Genomic DNA, 19,511 nt, shown 5'->3' on the forward strand with positions numbered 1-19,511 from the left:
ACAAATCCGATTGATTTCTTTGATTGGGTACCTTAGAGAGCTGGACCAAAGAAGAGTGCTAGATGTAATTTACTTGGATTTTAGTAAAGCTTTTAATACGGTCCCACATAGAAGACACAACAAAATGAGAAGCTTAGGAGTGAGCTCCAAGGTGGTGGCGTGGATTACAAACTGGTTGACAGATAGACGACAACGTGCAAGGATAAATGGAACCTACGCTAGAGAGAGAATGGAATTAAGTGGAGTGCCACAGGAATCCGTGTTGGGACCGGTTCTGTTCAACAACTTTGTGAATGACATTGCAGAAGGGATAGAAGGTAAAGTTTGTCTATTTGCGCATGATATTAAGATGTGCAACAGAGTGGACCCGCCGGATGGCATAGAGAGAATGGGATGGGATTTAAGAAAGCTGGAAGAGTGGTCGAAGATATGGCAGCTGAGATTTAATGCCAAGAACAGCAGAGTCCTGGATCTTGTGTGTGGTAATCCGAAAGAACTATACGTGTTGGGGAGTGAAGGGCTGATGTGCACAGAACAGGAGAAAGACCTTGGGGTGATAGTGTCTAATGACCTGAAGTCGGCAAAGCAATATGACAGGGCGATAGCTAAAGCCAGAAGAATGCTGGGCTCTATAGAGAGAAATATCTAGTAAGAAAAGGGAAGTGATAATTTCTTTGTACAGGTCCCTTGGTAAGGCCTCACCTGGAGTTCTGTGTTCAGTTCTGGAGACAGTATCTTAAAAGGGACAGAGACAGGATGGAGGCAGTCCAGAGAAGGGCAACCAAAATGGTGGGTGGTCTCCATCAATGCCTTATGAGGAGAGGTTGAAGAACCTGAATATGTACACCCTGGAGTAGAGGAGGAGCAGGGGTGATATGATACAGACCTTTAGATACTTGAAAGGTTTTAATGATCCATGGTCTGACCTTTTCCATTGGAAACAATTTAGCAGAACTAGAGGGGTCACGATTTGAAACTCCAGGGAGGAAGACTTAGAACCAATGTCAGAAAATATTTCTTCACGGAGAGGGTGGTAAATGCCTGGAATGACCTTCTGGAGGAAGTAGTGAAGACTAAAAACATGAAGGATTTCAAAGGGGCATGGGATAAACACTGTGGATCACTAAAAGCTACAGGATGTGAATGAATTTAAAAAAAAAAAAAAAAGAAAGAAAATGCATGGGGGTAGTGGGCCCAGGGGTAACCTGCACAGAGCAGCAATTGCTACCATGGGAAGCTTGCTGGGCAGACTGGATGGACCATTTGGTCTTTTTCTGCTGTCATTACGATGTTACTATGTATGTTAAGTATAAAATAAAAAGTGCGGCGTTCTGTATAAGGGACTAATCAGTTCTCTTAAACATTTGAAGACAAGTCACACAAGCAGGGTCAGAAGAATTATGCTACAAAAGTAGCTGATCTACTTGCACCCTTCCATCCTCTCTTCTCTCACTGCCTCTGATGTTGCCTTCTGCTACCCAGCACTTATGGTCTGCGCAACTCCCAAAGTACCTGGTATGACCCCCAACCCATAATGTTGCTACCACCACAAACTGCACTTTCCCCATCATAAGACCAAGCACCCTCACTGCCACCACACCTGATGCAGCCTCCTCTGTTGGTAACAATGTTGTCTCAAGAGGTAGATCCACTTCCCGTTTTATCACTCACTTTTATGCTGTACACTGACACACCAGTCTTGATGCAGCCCAGTCAGGTGTCACAGCCCCAAAGCTGCAGCATGTCTGCGTGTGTATCCTACAATATGCATGCATGTTCTAGACAAACAAGAACTGCCCGTATTAACTAGCGGTATCAGTTGCTCCAAGACACCAAGCAAGTGTAATAAATCTGTCAGTTTGTCATTCCTGGAGAGGGGGGGGGGGGGGTATGTTTTGTTGTGCAACTGCACATTGCTAGACATCTCATGAAACACCTGGCACCTGTTAGCAATAATACTAACTTGTATGTTTTAAAATATGTCATTGATGTTTAACAGTTGATTTTGTCCAAACTGCTGACTGACCTTTACTTTTATTTTATTTTGAGAATATTCTTTTCCACAAGGATGCAAACTAACAAGTAAGTCTATTATACCATATTATTCAGTCTGTCATCAAGATTCTCATTGCTCCAAGTAGGCAAGTCCAAATCATTAATGCCTTCTTCGAATGGTCCTCCACCAGTTGCCATGATGAAATATCAAGGTACACAAAACCTGTGAAAGACAAAATAAATTATGTTCTATTCATAAGCTGTAATTCCCCTTAATGTAAAATGTCTTACACAATGCTAGGCAATTAAAGTCTTATTTGAGGGGGGGGGGGGAAGAAAATTATTACTTACCTGCTAATTTTCGTTCCTGTAGTACCATGGATCAGTCCAGACCGTGGGTTATGTCCCCAATCCAGCAGATGGAGTCAGCCCAAAGCTTTGAGGGGGCGTCACCATAAGTACTACTACCCCCTCTGCAGGAGTTCAGTATCGAGTATATCAAAGCCCGAGTAAACAGAAACCCCCGAATTGGATCAAGTTTAAACAAGACGGCAACAATAAGCCGCTGATTCTAAATAGAGAAACTGGAACCGTCCCACCAACGGGTGGGAGGTCATGAGTATAGCGTGTCAACCCCCAAGAAAACGGTGACAAACAGTGCAAACTGGGAACACGTGAAAAACAGCAATAAAGACACTACCATACCATGAAGAACAGCTGAGCGGAATCAGCACCCAAATACAGCTGAGCAGGATTAGAACCCAAATGCGGTGGGCGTCTGGACTGATCCATGGTACTACAGGAACGAAAATTAGCAGGTAAGTAATAATTTTCTTTTCCCTGTACGTACCTGGATCAGTCCAGACCGTGGGATGTACCCAAGCTTCCCTAAACCGGGTGGGGTCCTGCGAGGCCTGCTCGTAGAACCTGTTTGCCAAAGTGTCCATGGACGGACGAGGCGAGGTGTAGTCTATAGTGTCTTGAGAACGTGTGCAACGATTTCCAGGTGGCCGCTCTACAGATTTCTTGCGAAGAGACCGAGCGGTTCTCCGCCCAGGAGGCCGCCTGAGAGCGTGTAGAATGCGCTACAATGCCGAGTGGGGGAGTCCGCACCACCCCAATGTAGGAAGCGGCAATGCCGGCCTTCAGCCATCTGGCAATGGTCGTCTTCGAGGCCTGAGATCCCTTCCGGGGACCGGACCAAAGGACGAAGAGATGGTCAGAAGTCCGGAAATCATTCGTAGCCTCCAGGTAGAGACGCAGGGTGCGCTTGACGTCAAGGAGACGGAGAGACCGCGGCTCAGACGAAGGGAAGATGGAAGTTCCACCGTCTGGTTCACATGGAACGCGGACACCACCTTCGGAAGGAAGGAGGGCACAGTGCGAAGCGAAACTCCAGAATCGGAGAACCGGAGATAAGGCTCTCTACACGACAGAGCCTGCAGCTCCGAAATGCGCCGAGCGGAGCAGATGGCCACCAGAAACACAGTCTTGAGAGTGAGATCCTTGATAGTCGCATTCCGCAGTGGTTCAAACGGAGGTCCCAACATGGAACGCAGTACAAGGTTGAGACTCCAAGAGGGACAAGGGTCCCGCAATGGAGGCCGCAAGTGCTTGACCCCCTTGAGAAAACGGACGATGTCCGGGTGTTGTAGCAGAGATCCTCCGTCACGCAGGAGGGAGCCAAAAGCGGCCACTTGAACCCGAAGTGAATTGTAGGCGAGTCCCTTATCCACCCCCGCTTGTAGGAACTGGAGGATCTGAGGGACAGACGCCTCCGTGGGTCTCGTGTTCAGGCCGGTACACCACAGCTCGAACACCTTCCAGACTCTCACATAGACCACCGACGTCGAAGTCTTCCGAGAACGCAGCAGCATTGACACTACCGCCTCCGGGTAGCCCCGTCGCCGAAGGCGGTGCCTCTCAAAAGCCAGGCCGCAAGACAGAAGAGTTCTGCCTGGTCGAAAAATACCGGTCCCTGGTGGAGGAGGCGGGGAAGATGTCCCAGCCGGATGGGTCCGTCGATTACCAGGTGAAGGAGGTCCGCAAACCAAGGTCGTCGTGGCCACTCTGGCGCGACGAAGATCACAGTCCCCTGATGAGCCTCTATCCGGCGGAGTAGTCTTCCCACCAGCGGCCACGGTGGGAACGCGTATAGGAGCAGGTTGGCCGGCCACGGGAGCACGAGAGCATCTACGCCCTCCGCCCCCCGCTCTCTCCGGCGACTGAAGAAACGAGGAGCCTTGGGGTTTTGGGCGGACGCCATGAGATCCAGGTGGGGGGATCCCCACCGCCGGACGAGCAGCTGCATCGCCTCGTCGGAGAGGGACCACTCTCCGGGATCCAGAAGCTGGCGACTGAGGAAATCCGCCTGGACATTGTCCACGCCCGCGATGTGCGAGGCCGCCAGACGGCCGAGATGCTGTTCCGCCCACTGCATCAGCATCGCTGCCTCGAGCGCGACCTGCGGACTGCGAGTGCCGCCCTGTCGGTTGATATAGGCCACCGTAGTCGCGTTGTCCGATAAGATTCTGACCTCCCGATTCCGAAGGAGTGGCAGGAAGTGGAGGAGCGCCAGCCTGACCGCCCTGGTCTCCAGACGATTGATGGACCACTTCGACTCCTCCGCGAACCACGTCCCCTGCGTGGCGCTGCGGTCGCAGACTGCTCCCCAGCCTACGAGACTGGCGTCGGTGGTTACCACTACCCAATTTGGTAGATCGAGGGACACGCCGCGAGCCAGATTCTCCGGAACCATCCACCAGGCCAAGCTGCTCCTGGCAAACTGGGGCAGCGGGAGTATCACCTGGTAGTCCTGCGAAAGTGGTTTCCAACGGGATAGAAGTGCTCTTTGTAGAGGCCGGAGGTGCGCAAATGCCCAAGGGACCATGTCGATGGTGGAACCCATCACCCCCAGGAGCTGCAGATAGTCCCAGGAGGTGGGAGCTGGTAATGCAGAGAAACGCTGTATGTGCTCCCGCAGGGCGTGCGCCTTGTCCTGGCGTAGAAAAACCGCGCCCAGCCGGGTGTCGAAGGTCGCCCCCAAGAAATCCAAGCGCTGCAAGGGCACGAGGGAGCTCTTGGAGAAGTTCACCACCCATCCCAGGGACTGCAGAAACTATCACCCTGGCCACTGCAGCCTGTCCATGCCGAAAAGACTTCGCTCGGATGAGCCAATCGTCCAGATAAGGATGAACTAGAATACCCTCCTTCCGAAGGGCAGCTGCCACGACTACCATGATCTTGGTGAAGGTGCGCGGGGCTGTTGCCAATCCGAACGGGAGCACCACAAACTGGAAATGCTGATCCAGAATCTTGAACCGTAGAAGACGATGATGCTCCCGGCGAATGGGGATGTGAAGGTAGGCCTCCGTCAGGTCCAAGGAGGCCAGGAACTCCCCTCGATGTACCGCCGCGATCACCGAACGCAGCGTTTCCATGCGGAACCGGACCACCCGGAGGGATTTGTTGACTTCCTTCAAGTCCAGTATGGGGCGGAAGGAACCGTCTTTGGTACCACGAAGTAGATGGAATAATGGCCGAGCCCACCTCTCCGGAGGGTACGGGCACAATGGCGCCTATCTCCCACAGTCTGTCCAGCGTCAACTGCACCGCCCTTCGCTTGAGGGCCGAGCCGCAGGGGGAGAAGATGAACCATCCCTTCGGAGCGCGGACAAACTCCAACGCGTAGCCGTGTCCTATGGTGTCCAAGACCCACTGATCCGAGGTGATCCGCGCCCACTCCTCGTAGAAGAACGCCAGCCGCCCCCCAATCCTGGGGACGGCGGAGTGGGCGAGCTGAACATCATTGAGAGGACTTGGGAGAAGGTTGTCCCGCCGTGGGAGTGGAACGCGCGGGGCGGCGCCTGCGAAAGGAGCGTGACCAGGGCTGTGACCTGGAGGCAGAGGGCCTGGACGCCGCCGGTCTGTAATTCCTGTAGCGCCTCTGCGCCCTGGCTCTGGTCCGAGAGGACGAAAATGCCCTGGTGGAGCGATACCTGTCTTCCGGCAGGCGATGGACCGCGTTTTCCCCCAGAGACTTGATGATCTGGTCCAGATCCTCCCCGAACAGGAACTTACCCCTGAATGGCAGGGAACCCAGACTCGACTTGGAGGACGTGTCCGCCACCCAGTTGCGGAGCCATAGGAGTCGACGTGCCGCCACCACCGAGGCCATGGAGCGGGCGAGGACCCTAAAAAGATCATAGGAGGCGTCAGCCCCGTACGCCACCGCAGCTTCCAGCCTATCCGCCTGGGTGGCCTCCTCGGCCGGCAACACCTGAGAGGTGAGCAGTAGCTGCACCCAGAGAAGACTGGCCCGCTGGGCAAGCGAGCTGCACATCGCCGCCCGCAGCCCCACCGCGGAGACCTCGAAGACCCGCTTGAGGAAGACTTCCAACTTGCGATCCTGCGTATCCCTAACGCCGCTCCACCCGTCACCGGTATGGTCGTCCTCTTCGTGACCGCCAACACCACGGAGTCCACCCTGGGTACCTTGATGAGATCCAGAAAATCTTCCGGCAGCGGATACAGCCTCTCCATGGTGCGGCTGCCCTTTAGAGAAGCTTCTGGGGCATCCCATTCCCTGGTGAGAAGCTGCAGGAACGACTCGTGAATGGGAAAAGCCCGAGCCCTCGGACGAAGGGCTGCCAGAACCGGATCCCCCTTCTTTGAGGAAGTAACGACAGCGGGCGCCACGGGAGCTGGCGGGTCCGGCGGGGGAATCGAGGTCCAACCCCTGAATGATTTGCGGGATTAGGTCATCCAGCTCTTCCCGCTGGAAAAGGCGCAGCGTGCGCGGATCCTCTCCCTCTGAAGTGGAGTCCCCTTGTCCCGAAGCTGCAGGGTCCGACCCAGGGGAAACTGGGGCTGACCCAGTTCCCCCGGAGCCCACAGGGAGCCGGGCGTGGGCGGAGAGCTGTGGGGCCCCCACGCCCGCCGGAGCGGGGGGGGCCGGATAGAGGGACGAAGGCCGCGGTAGCTTGGGTGGAGGCAGTCCCGCGGGAGCAGCCAGGTCCTGCAGGTAAGCTGTGTGCATCAAGCGGATAAACTCCGGGGAAAACCCCGGCCTACTCGGGGGGACCTCCGCGGGTGGGGGCCCCGGGGGACCCTGCCCCTGCGGGTCTGCCTCCGGATCTGTCTCCGGTAGCAAGTTCGGGGGAGAGCCCTCTGAGGCATCCCCGTCCCCCAGCGCTGTCCGAGCTCCTTCAGGGCGCAGCGCATGCAAAATGGCCGCCGTTCCCGCCAGGAATGGGGGAGGGGCCGGCCCACGCCGCCCGGGCAAGTCTGCCAGAGGGGAAAAATGAGTGAGGGACCGAGACGTGCCTTCCCCCCCGGGGAGGCACCGAGCACAGATGCCCTCCCTCGAAATGCGCGATCCTGGCTCGCCACAGGCCGAGCAACGCGACGGCCGCGGCATTGAAATCGCGAGCAAAAACAGCCCCGGCAGACCAAGAACACCCGGGTAGCCTCGGGGGGGGGGCCGCGAGACGGAGCGCCGCTGCGGGGGGCCCAGGTGGCCTGCACTACCCACCGAAGAAAAAGCGGCGCCGCGGGGGGGCCTTCCTGGCCTCACAACCCGCTGAAAACGATCTCCCTGCTCCCCGCTGCAGCCCACAAGGAGCCGGCAAAATGGCCGCGGGAGAGGGAGAAGACGCTGGGAGGCCGGTCCCACCGGCAGCCGCGTCCAACCTAGCTGAAAAGTAAAACTACAGCAAAAAAAGAAATGCAACTTACCCCGGTGAACCAACAGAGTAGCGCCGGGAAAGGAGAAAGAGAGACAGTCAGCACAACAAGGAAGCCACGCCTCTCCAATTAAGTAATTAACCTTTTTTTTTTTTTTTTTTTTTTTTAAAGAAGAACAACTTGATCCAAAACAACTAAAGCTAACAAAACAGAGAAGAAAGACCCAAACAAGGGAAGCAAAAAGGTTACAGGTAATCGGGAGCAAGCCCAGATTCCCCTACTCGCATCTGCTGGAGTCAGAAGATACTGAACTCCTGCAGAGGGGGTAGTAGTACTTATGGTGACGCCCCCTCAAAGCTTTGGGCTGACTCCATCTGCTGGATTGGGGACATAACCCACAGTCTGGACTGATCCAGGTACGTACAGGGAACCTCACATTAAAACGTTTCCACTTAGAAGTCACTTTTGACAAGAAGAAACTGTCTTCTCACAGAAAGCAAGTCTGCTTACCTGTATGCAGGTATCTATGAAGAGCAGCATGTGGGTGACGTCAAAACGGTGCCACACAGATCCATCTTTCAGAGCTCAATACATTTTACTGAGCATGCACAGGAGTTAATGTGCACTCACTGCTTCTTAAGCCCGTCAGTCTTTTGCAGAACTTAAGCTCTAGCAAGCTAGTCAACTCCTCAAGGAAGCAAGAGTAGCTAATTAATCCTGTTATCTACGGAGAACACAAAGGGAGTTCCAAGCTGAGGGTTGCACATCAGAACAAAAAGCAACTCAGCCCCACCAGTGGAGAGTGGACTGTTGAATGAACAGCCTGCACAAAACTGTTTGCCCAAAACTGTCACCAATTGCAATGCTATCCAGAGAGTAGTAGTATGTAGAGGTATGCACTGACAACTAAGTCGAAGCTTTGCAGATGTCTAATCTAAGTGACCCTGAAAACGAGCCACTGAAATCTCTATGGCACTCACCTGATGAATCTTGACAGAGCAAATAATCTGTAAGACAATCAAAGCATAAACAATGTGCAACATAGTCCGCTAGCCAATTTAACAAAGTTCTCAGCCGAATTGCCAAAAGTCCGCTGGGTTTAAAACACAACCTTAATTGTCAAGTTTTTCAACTGGTTAAGTCTCTCAAACCCCAACTGATCATCATGTATAAGGGAGGGAGCAACCAACCCCAAGCAGGTCAACAAAACCTTGGCCAGGATTTTTAAACTCGATATTAATCAAATATATCGGATGGTAGGACCCCCATATTGTAGGATCCCTGCCCCCTTTAGCTATTATAATTATTCCAGCCAGGTTAGATTCCAACAAAAGTAAAACCCCTGAACGCAAGGCATTAAACATGTCCAGCAAGGGTGGAATCAGAAATGGATGGAAAAGCTTGTAAAAAGCTTAGTGTACCCATCCAGGCCTGGTGAGTTCCAACTTCAAACCTTGAATAACTTGATAAACCTCAGTGTAGGTAATTTCCCTATTTAGTACTTCTCAGATCTCAGCTGAGAGAGAGGGCAACTATTCTCTGCAAATATTCATCAATACCACGCTCAGCCACAGAGGCATCTGCAGAGTGAAGCTCCTCATAAAAACAGAGATATCAAGTGCATATATCCACTGACTCATAAAAACATGCCCAAGTTATTATTTTTTTTTTTTATTCACTATTTATTTATTTTTCATAAAGTATACATAAATCATACTTTTCAGGTAAATAATACAGAAAAGCATAAAAAGAAAATAAAGATTAAACACTACATCTTGAATAAATTTCATCTGAAACACAAATATGCCCTTCGAGGAAACAAAAGGATTTTGAGTGGGGCCTTAATCCAAGGGGAGTAATTACAAAAACTTACAAAGTAAAACTGGCTTAACATTATAGGTGGTGTATACTTTATTGATTACCTCAGTTACTTGTTATGTAACTATGGTCACAGTTCTAGCATTTAAGAAAGACTTAAGTTGTTCTACAGCAGTAAATGCAAAATTTTCTCCTTTTCCTTTAATAAGACATCTACATGGATATCTTAATAAGAATGTGTAGCCTAAAGCTACCACCTGGGGTCTTAATTTGATAAATTCCTGTCTTCATAATTGGGTGGGTCTAGCAAAGTCGGGGAAAATCTTAACCAATTGACCATAGAAATTTTCAGACGAATTTTGAAAGTACGCCTTCATCACATTGCAATATCTTTTTCCATAACAAAGGATACTAACAAAGTACCCCTACCCAATATCTCAATCGCAGAACTTTCTATAAACTGAGTAAGATTCTCTAACATTCCCAGTTGATTTCCTACGATTCTCCTATCCATCTTTGTCAGGAAATAAGCTTTAGTCACAATTGGCAATTTTGATTCTTCAAACTTTAAATTCTCTAAGAAGAACTTTTTTAATGTGCTTTGGGCATCTTCTCCTAAAGCATGTGGAAAGTTCAGGAATCTCAAGTTCAAATGTCTGTTGTAATTTTCCAATGACTCCAGTCTTTTGGACTGGGATCCCAAATCTTTAATCATTTTAACATTCACTATTTGAGCTTGTATAGTTGTTTTCTCGACTTCTTTCAGCCTGTTTCCAAGATCTTTAAAATGACCCTCCGCCTTAAGATTTAAGACTTGCATTTCTGCTTCCACTTTTATATCTATCATCTGCTTCCTTAACAAACTGACTAATATTGGCCATCAAGTCCCACAACAAGTCCAGCGTCACCGTGGCCAGTTTAGGGGGGATAAAAAAAAAAAAAAAAAAAAAACTCACCCCTTCCCTGTTCCATCGACAACGCTGAGATTCTCACCTAAGAAACCTCCAGCAGTCTCTTCTCCTCTTCACTCGGGTGAACTGGAGACATTAATGGCTCCGGATCTTCCAGACCCGGCATAGCTGCTGCTCCCAGCAGACTAGTAAAGAGTCTCGAGGGTAGCACCATTCCACCATCTCGGCATCCCCCCTCCGGCGAGTGGATGATGTCAGAGGGCACTAGCTGCTGGGGGTCCGCCCGCTGCACAGGCGCCGGTGGAGGTCGGTAATCCGGGGGACTGAGGCTGACCTCCCCAGGCGGCGCTGGAGTTCCCTCTCCTAATGCCGCAGCGGGGACTTCGTCTCCCGTTTTCACCACCAGAGCAGACGCATATTCAGTAATCCGCTTCTGTATTTCGGGCAAAGGAGGGTCAGCGGGGAATACCCTAACCTTGCCTTTCCTTTTAGCCGGCATCTTCAGTCAAGGTAAGAACAGTTCAAGAGCGTCTTTCTGTGCGACTGCTCACGCCGCCCCCAAGTTATTCTTAATCTTAGTATTAAGGGACTAAGCTGCTCTCTCCTTCAGCCTCCTAAGCAGTATACCGGCCTTATTATTAAGCTCAAATTGCCTTTGTTTTAGATCTAGCTGAAACATGAACCAGGCAAAATCCAGCACTTGCAACTTCCTCCTTGCTAACTCAAATTCCGCTAGTGTACAGGGGTCTGGGGTTTATGGCTTAAAGCCAAATTTGGCTATGAGTTGCATAATACATAATCTTTTGGCATTTCTATCTTTCTTGAGATGCGTGGAACTCAAGATCAGTTTACCCTGCACTACCACCTTCAAGTAATCCCAGATCGTGCCAGGAGAAACCTCTTCAGCCCTATTAAAATCTAAATACTTCCTTATGTCATTCATAACTGAGTCTGTGAAGGATTTACCATCATCAAGCAAACTATTGTTTAACAGCCAATAATTTCAACCAGGACCCTGAATATTCAGCCTCAGCACTTGCCATACTGCTGCGTGATCAGACCAGGTGATGGTAACCAATTTAGCCTCAGCAATCATATCAACCAGGGATTTGTCAATTAAGAAAAAATCTAAATGAGAATAGGACTGGTGAGAATGAGAAAAATGTGCAATTGCGCTGAATTGGATTCTATAACCACCATGTGTCTGTGACACTTAGAACCCACAGAGCCAGAACCTATGTTATCAAAATATGGGTACCTTGTAAGATTATAGAGCAGCCGAATTGCCAAAAGTACCTATCGAACATCTTGGTCACAGACGCTTAACTGTGTTAAAGACAGTCATACTAGGCTTCATCGAACAGTGATAACTTTGTATCTCAGCCTTATTTTTAATCATATGTCTGATAGTTATCTATTTTTCAATATATGCTGTGCAAAAGTTCAACTTAGCTTTAGTGTAAAACGCTGTCTTTTTTTCAAGATCTATGAAGCCTTGCTTCCTCAACATGCCCGACATGAGTCCATGTCTCAAACAGCCAGTTCTTTATCAAGGGCTCAATAACAGCGTTGTAGGTGAATTCAGTGATCGTATAACATGGAAAAGAAACGCAGGAATGCCATTTGTGGGGCTGCAAAAGCAGCAAGGCAAGGCTTCTGACCAAAGAGGTAAATGAAGTGAAAATACGAGAAGAGAAAAATTAAGTCAATGCTTTAACTGACAAAAAAAAAACAAAAACAAAAAAAAAACTGAGAAGGCTCATGATGCAACTCACACATGCTCAGTACAGCTCAAAGTATACAGCTTGGAAAGACAAGTCCATTTGGTGCCACCGGATGACGTCACCCACATATTGTCTAATTCAGCCTGCTTATCAATAGAAAAAAAAGAACTGAATAAGACTAAGAGTACATGTATAATACAAATGCTACAATAAAAAATAATTGCAAAAACAAAGTGGCTGAAAAATTACTGAACAGATTGGTAATTTTTTAACTAAATCCTTAATTGTGATTATAATTAACTCATTCCCATCCTGCAGGTTATCAAGGGATTCAATGTTCTTTATTTCATGAAACCATTAATTTCATTCTACAAATCAAATGGTCAATGCATGGAAAAAAAAAAAAATCTCCAAACTTGTTTCGACTCAGTAAACCGGTCTGCATCAGGGGATTACTTAATTTTCTTTGCTGTTTTACATGCATGAAGACTAAAAAGCTTTATCATCAGATAAGCTTCTTTAAATCCATATTCTAATAAATGATAGAAAATGGCAACATAGATGTGCATGAATTCCACCATCGATGCATACGTTACCCTTTCTAAAACGTATCCATATGGTTTTGGAAATGCATTTTCCCCACTCGTCCGTGGCAAGAATATTTTCTTGGCCGGAGGGGTACAAGAGCAGGTGGAAGGGACACCTTCAGCCCTAATCAGAACCCTGGGAAGAAAGAGAAAAAAAAAAGGGGGGGAGGCAGGGAAGGTTTGCAGAAAGGATGCTCCTGGGTCAGGTGTGGAGAGGGGGGGCCAAGGAGAAGACTACAGTGGAAGTTGAGGAAGAGTACTCAAAATTGTGTGTGATAAATTCTGGAGAAATTTCCTAACTCTAATAAACTCTATGTTCAAAAGTTATAGCAAAATGTTGCTTACCTGTAACAGGTGTTCACAGGTCAGCAGGATGTTAGTCCTCACATATGGGTGACATCACAGAATGGAGCCCAATCACGGAACACTTTTGTCAAAAGTTTCTAAAACTGACTGGCACCTACTGGGCATGCCCAGGATGGCACTAACCCTGCAACCAGCAGGGGTCCCCCTTCAGTCTTGTTTGAAAGCTAAAGTGCCAAAAAATAAAAATAAGAAAACGTAACGAACCCAACACTGCGGGATGGTGGGCGGGTTTCGTGAGGTCTAACATCCTGCTGACCTGTGAGAACACCTGTTACAGGTAAGCAATATTTTGCTCTCTCACAGGTCCTCAGCAGGACCGAGCTGAGGATGTCCTAATATGCACCAAATGTACCCAAAGACGTGCAACAGGCACAACAACTGGGGTGGAATTTGGTAGAGGGCATCCTGAACCCTAACGGGCAGGCAGAAGGGTGTTGATACATCAAGTTGCAAAAAGGTTGCACAAGACAGATTGGCCAAAGATGGAATCTTGTCTTCCAGCCTTGTCTAGACAATAATGGGCTGTAAAGGTATGGAGAGAACTCCAGGTAGCAGCCCTACAAATATCAGGAAGCGGCACCGAGCGAAGGTGCCATGGCCCTGACCTGCTTTAACACAGTCCTGAAGTGGAATGCCTGCTTGTTGATAGCAAAAAGAAATGCAGTCCCCTATCCAGGAGGAGAGAGTCTGCTTGCCCACAGGTTGACCCAATCTGATGGAAGCAAAGGAATCAAACAATTGAGTACTTTGACTGTGGGCAGCTGTATGGTCTAGGTAGAATGCTAAAGCCCGTTTGCAGTCGAGGGTATGCAGAGCCTGCTCTCCAGGATTGGAATGGGGCCTGGGAAAGAAGGTGGGTAGTATGATGGATTGATTAAGGTGAAACTCCGATACTACCCTAGGCAAGAACTTAGGGTGAGTGTGGAGTACTGCCCGGTCCTGCAGAAGTTTAGTGTAAGGCGGATAGGTAACTAGGGCCTGTAACTCACTAACTCCGCAAGCAGATGTTATTGCCAAAAGGAATAACACTTTCCATGTGAGAAAGCGAAGATGACAGGATTGGAGATGCTCGAAAGGTGGTTTCATGAGCCGACCCAAAACCAGATTGAGGTCCAAGAAGGGGCCGGAGGATGCAGTGGAGGCTTAAGGTGAAGCAAGCCTTTCAGAAAACGTGTTACGAGGGGTTGTACTGAAATAGGAACGTCTCCGACACCTTTATGGAAGGCAGCCACCGCACTGACATGCATTCTGATGGAGGAAGTTTTTAGACCTGATTCTAACAAGTGCCAGAGATAGTTTAGAAACATCGTGGTGGAACAGGTAAAGGGATCAAGGGACTGAGAAGAACACCATGACTTAAACCTGTTCCATTTGTAAAGATAAGATTTTCTCGTAGAAGGTCTCCGTGAAGCAATCAGGACACGGGAAACTGGCTCCGAAAGGTTGAGAGGCTGCAGGATTAACCTCTCAACATCCAGGCCGCCAGGGATAACGCCTGAAGATTGGGGTGACGTAGGCACCAGTTGTTCTGCGTGATCAGAAGCGGATCCTTCCCCAGGGGAATATGTCTGCGAATGGAGAGGTCCTGAAGAATCTGAAACCACACTTGACGTGGCCAGTGAGGTGTGATCAGGATCATGCTTCCCCTGCTCTGACTGCATGTGCCGTTACTCGCCCTTGGAGTGGAAGGCCTGCTTGTTTATAACAAAACTGTATGCAATCTGCTAGCCAGTTTGATAAAGTCTGTTTACCCACAGCTTTACCTGGTTTGTTTGGATCATAAGATACAAAGAGTTGTTTAGATTTCCTATAGACTGCTGTGCGGTTTATATATAGAAAGACAATGCACGCTTGCAGTCTAAGGTATGTAAAGCTCTTTCGCCTTGATGAGAATGAGGCCTTGGAAAGAATGTGGGTAAAATTATGGATTGATTCAAGTGGAATTCCGTCACTACCTTGGGAAGGAATTTTGGATGCGTGCGGAGAACCACTCTGTCATGTAGAAATCTAGTGTAAGGTTCATATGTGACTAGTGCCTGTAATTCACTTACTCTTCTAGCTGATGTAATGGCTATGAGGAAGATAGTTTTCCATGTGAGAAATTTCAGATCACAAGAATCTATGGGTTCAAAAGGAGAACGCATGAGTCTTGTTAAAACCAAGTTTAGGTCCCATGTCGTGACTGGAGGCCGAATTGGTGGTTTAAGTTGAGTTAAACCTCTCATGAACCTTGTGATAAGAGGTTGTGCAGAGATTGGTGCATCTCCTGTTCTGTTATGATAAGCAGAGATTGCACTTAGGTGAACTCTTACAGATGAAGTCTGGAGACCAGATTCTGAAAGATGGTACAAATAATCTAGAAGAGAAGTAGTGGGGCAGGTGAAAGGATCAATACTCTTTTGCCTACACCACAGGGTGAATCTTTTCCACTTGGAAGCATAATTCTTTTTTGTGGAAGGTTTACGTGAAGCTATAAGCACTTGAGAGATATTGGATGAAAGATTGAGTGGTTGTAAGATCAAGCTTTCAACATCCAGGCTGTCAGTGATAGGGATTGGAGGTTGGGATGATGCAACCGACCCTGATCCTGAGTTATGAGATTGGGAGCTACTCGTAGACGAATGGGATCCCTGACTGAGAGGTCTAGCAGTGTGGGAAACCAGACTTGTCGAGGCCAATACGGGGCTATGAGTATCATGGACCCCTTGTCCTGTTGTAGCTTCACTAGAGTTTTGGTTATGAGTGGTATCGGAGGATACGCGTATAACAGGCCTGAATTCCAAGGGCGAGCAAAGGCGTCCTTGGCAGGTTGGTTCTTCTGTTGGTGTATGAAGCAGAAGTTTTGTACTTTGTGATTCAGATGCATTGCAAAGAGGTCTACCATTGGTTGACCCCAGCGTTGGAAAATGCTGGATGCTATTGCAGGATTTAGTGACCACTCGTGTGGTTGGAATTGACGACTGAGCCTGTCCGCTACTACGTTGTGAATGCCTGCTAGATATGTGGCCTTGAGAAACATTGAGTGGTTCAAGGCCCAGCCCCAAATCTGTGCAGCTTCTTGACAAAGGAGATACGAGCCTGAACCTCCCTGTTTGTTGATGTACCACATGGCTACTGTGTTGTCCGTTTGGATTAGAACAGTCTTGTGTGAAAGGCAGTCCTTGAACGCATAGCGCGCATATCATATAGCTCGAACTTCCAAGAAATTGATTTGAAATGTTGCTTCGAGTTTTGTCCAAGTGCCTTGGGTTTGGAGGTTGTCTATGTGAGCTCCCCATCCCAAGGTGGATGCATCTGTAGTTAAAGTTATTTGTGGGACTGGTTGTTGGAAGGGTAGCCCCTTGCACAAATTGTCCATGTTCTCCCACCATAGTAGAGAGGAATGAAGCTGGAGGGTGACTTGAATTGGATAATGTAATGGTTGTATGGCTTGGATCCATTGAGATCGTAGAGTCCATTGGGATATTCTCATGGCAAGCCTTGCCATAGGCGTGACATGTACTGTGGAGGCCATGTGGCCTAGTAAGGTCAGAAATTGTAGTGCTGTTGCTTGTTTTTTGACCTGTATGGAAGTTGCCAGAAGGGAAAGTCTGTGCTCGATCCTTGGGGAGAAAAGCCCTTGAGAGTGTGGTGTTTAACTCTGCTCCTATGAATTGAAGTAGTTGAGATGGAGTGAGATGGGATTTTTGATAATTGATTAGAAATCCCATGGAGTGAAGCAGAGCGATTGTCAGGTTGAGAGAATTTAGAACTCCTTGCTGAGATTGGCTTCTTATGAGCCAATAGTCTAGATATGGAAAAACATGAACATGTTGTTTGTGCAAAGTGTGCAGCTACAACTGCTAGGCATTTTGTGAACACTCTTGGAGCAGAAGTTAGTCCAAAAGGTAGAACCTTGTATTGGTAATGTTGATGGCCTACTATGGAAGCGCAGGTATTTGCGGTGAGGTGGAAAGATTGGAATGTGAGCATAAGCATCTTGAAGGTCCAGAGAACAAAGCCAGTCTCCTCTTTGAAGGAATAGAAGTATGGTTCCTAGAGAAATCATTCTGAACTTTTCTTTTCTTAGAAATTTGTTGAGATTTCTGAGGTCTAGAATTGGACGAAGGCCACCGGTTTTCTTTGGAATGAGGAAATATCGGGAATAGAATCCTTTGCCCCTCTGAGAGCGAGGTATAAGTTGTATAGCCCTTGCTTTCAGAAGGGTGGATAATTCTATTTGTAGAGTGAGAAGTTGAGATTCTGTTTGATTGAAGAATCTTGGAGGATTTTGAGGAGGAAGTGATAGGAAGTTCAGTTTGTACCCTCGAGATATTACAGAGAGTACCCACTGATCTGATGTTATTGTTTGCCAATTTTCCTGAAAATATTTTCCTCTTCCTCCTACTGGGAGTTCTGGTTGAGGATTTGGTGACTTGGTTTGTTCTCTGGATTGAGTTTCAAAAACCTGTAGCCGGTCCTGTTTGAGGAGGCGGCTGTGGCCTGGTTGTTCTAGGCTGTCTGGCCTGTGACCGTGGTTGAGGCCTTGTGGATCTTCCCCTAGAAGACTGGGGGTAATATCTTCTTGGTCTGTAATATGGACGCCTAGTATCTCTACAAAGGAATCGTCGAGGAGGTTGAGATACAGGGTCCTATGATGTTTGAGACAACTGTTTAAGAGTTTCAGAGTGGTCCTTTAGCTGCTGGACTGCTTCCTGGACTTTGTCTCCAAACAAATTGTCCCCTTGGCATGGTAAATCTACTAGTTTATCTTGTACCTCAGACCTGAGGTCTGAGGCTTTTAGCCATGCCCATCTTCTTGCAGTGATTGCAGTAGCTGCTGCCCTAGAAGATGTCTCAAAACTGTCATACACTGCCCTCACCTCATGTTTTCCAGCCTCCAATCCTTTAGAGATAATGGATTGTGCTTGCTCTTGTAATTGGGAAGGGAAAGAGGTAATAAGCTCTTCCATTTGCTTCCACATATTTCTTTGATGCTGTGTAATATATAATTGATAGGCAGAAATTCTGGAATTGAGCATTGCACTCTGATACATTTTTCGGCCTAAGGCATCTAGAAAACGATGATCTTTGCCTGAAGGATTAGATGAGTGTGGACGGATTCTCTTGGATTTTTTGTGGGCAGATTCTACCACAACAGACTGATGTGGTAGTTGCTGTTTTTGGTAACCTGGAACTGGTTGTACCAAATAGGTAGAATCTATTCTTTTGTTGACTGCAGACACTGAAGATGGATGTTCCCATATCCTATTTTGAACTTCAAGAAGGACTTTGTGTATTGGAACAGCTAAGACCTGCTTAGGTGGGTCCACGAACTGTAATACCTCTAGTGTCTGTTGTCTTGTGTCTTGTTCTGTAGAAAGCTTAAATGGAATGGAATCTGCCATGTCCTGAATGAAAGATGAAAAAGAAAGATCTTCAGGAGGAGATGGATCTGAGAGAAAAGATTCTGAGGACTCAGAGTCCCATGAATCATCTGGATCCTGTGTGTAGGGGGATCTTGGGTGAGGATGATGAAGGCCTGAAGGGCCTGGCTGAGAGTCATCGATGGTAAAAACTTCTTGAGGTGTTTTTTGTGGAATCTTTCTAAAAGTTGTCGATACATTTCAATATTTTCTTTCCCTTGATCAGAAGGCCTCGATGTCATCGAGGGTTCAGTCGTCGGCATCGAGGGAATCGATGGACGCGGTGTCGAGCACGTCGACGGCCCAGTCATCGAGATCGGCATTGATGAAATAGGTGGTAGTTGGGCGTAGATCGACGTCGATGTTGTCATGATTCTCGGTCCTCGAGAAGTCGTCGATTCCAGTGATGGAATCGGCATCGGTGATCCCACCGGCATTGGTATGTTTACCAGCATCAATGCTGGTCGCATCGGCGGTATCGCCGGAATATTCTGTTCCTTCAGCGCCTGAAGTACCGCTTGTCTGATTAATTCAGATAGCTCTGGCTGTACAGCTGCCGGTGGTAAGGCAGGTGTAAGCGGTGGTGGTGGCTGCGGTAGTATTTCCTGAGAAGGAACGAGCGGCATCGATGGAGTGGGCCCAGGCGGTGATGCTGCCGGGGTATCCTGTATACGTGGCCACTTTGGTCTCGATTCCTCTGGGGATGTCGAGGTCGATGGTTCCGGGTGTCGATGTCGACGCCTGTGCTTTTTGGAATGATCTGCTGATTTTGTCGACGCCACCGACGACGGCGGGGACGGTTGATCACCGGAGCCTTGCGGTCGAGATTTTTTAACTAGAAGGCGTTTAGTCGTTCCGGCCGGAGACGACTTCGAGGATTTTGACGGTGAAGGGATCAATTGTAAATGGAATAGGTGTTCCATTTTTTCTTTTCGAGTTCTTCGAGTTTTGGCAGTCATTTCTGCACATTTATCACAGGCAGTAATGTCATGGTTTTTACCCAGACAAAGTACACACTCT

General features: G+C 48.3%; 1 protein-coding gene across 1 annotated transcript in view; it reads right to left on the reverse strand.

Moving 5' to 3' along the window:
• PCM1 (pericentriolar material 1) overlaps positions 1-19,511 on the reverse strand; it is a 1,078,029-nt gene that overhangs the window by 1,036,714 nt on the left and 21,804 nt on the right. The window contains 1 exon segment of the mRNA XM_029604912.1: positions 2,098-2,218. Within this exon segment, the coding sequence (XP_029460772.1) occupies positions 2,098-2,193 (96 nt within the window). The 5' untranslated portion in view covers positions 2,194-2,218.

This window comes from Rhinatrema bivittatum, chromosome 1, assembly GCF_901001135.1.
Source record: "Rhinatrema bivittatum chromosome 1, aRhiBiv1.1, whole genome shotgun sequence".
In the NCBI taxonomy this organism is placed as follows: Eukaryota; Metazoa; Chordata; class Amphibia; order Gymnophiona; family Rhinatrematidae; genus Rhinatrema; species Rhinatrema bivittatum.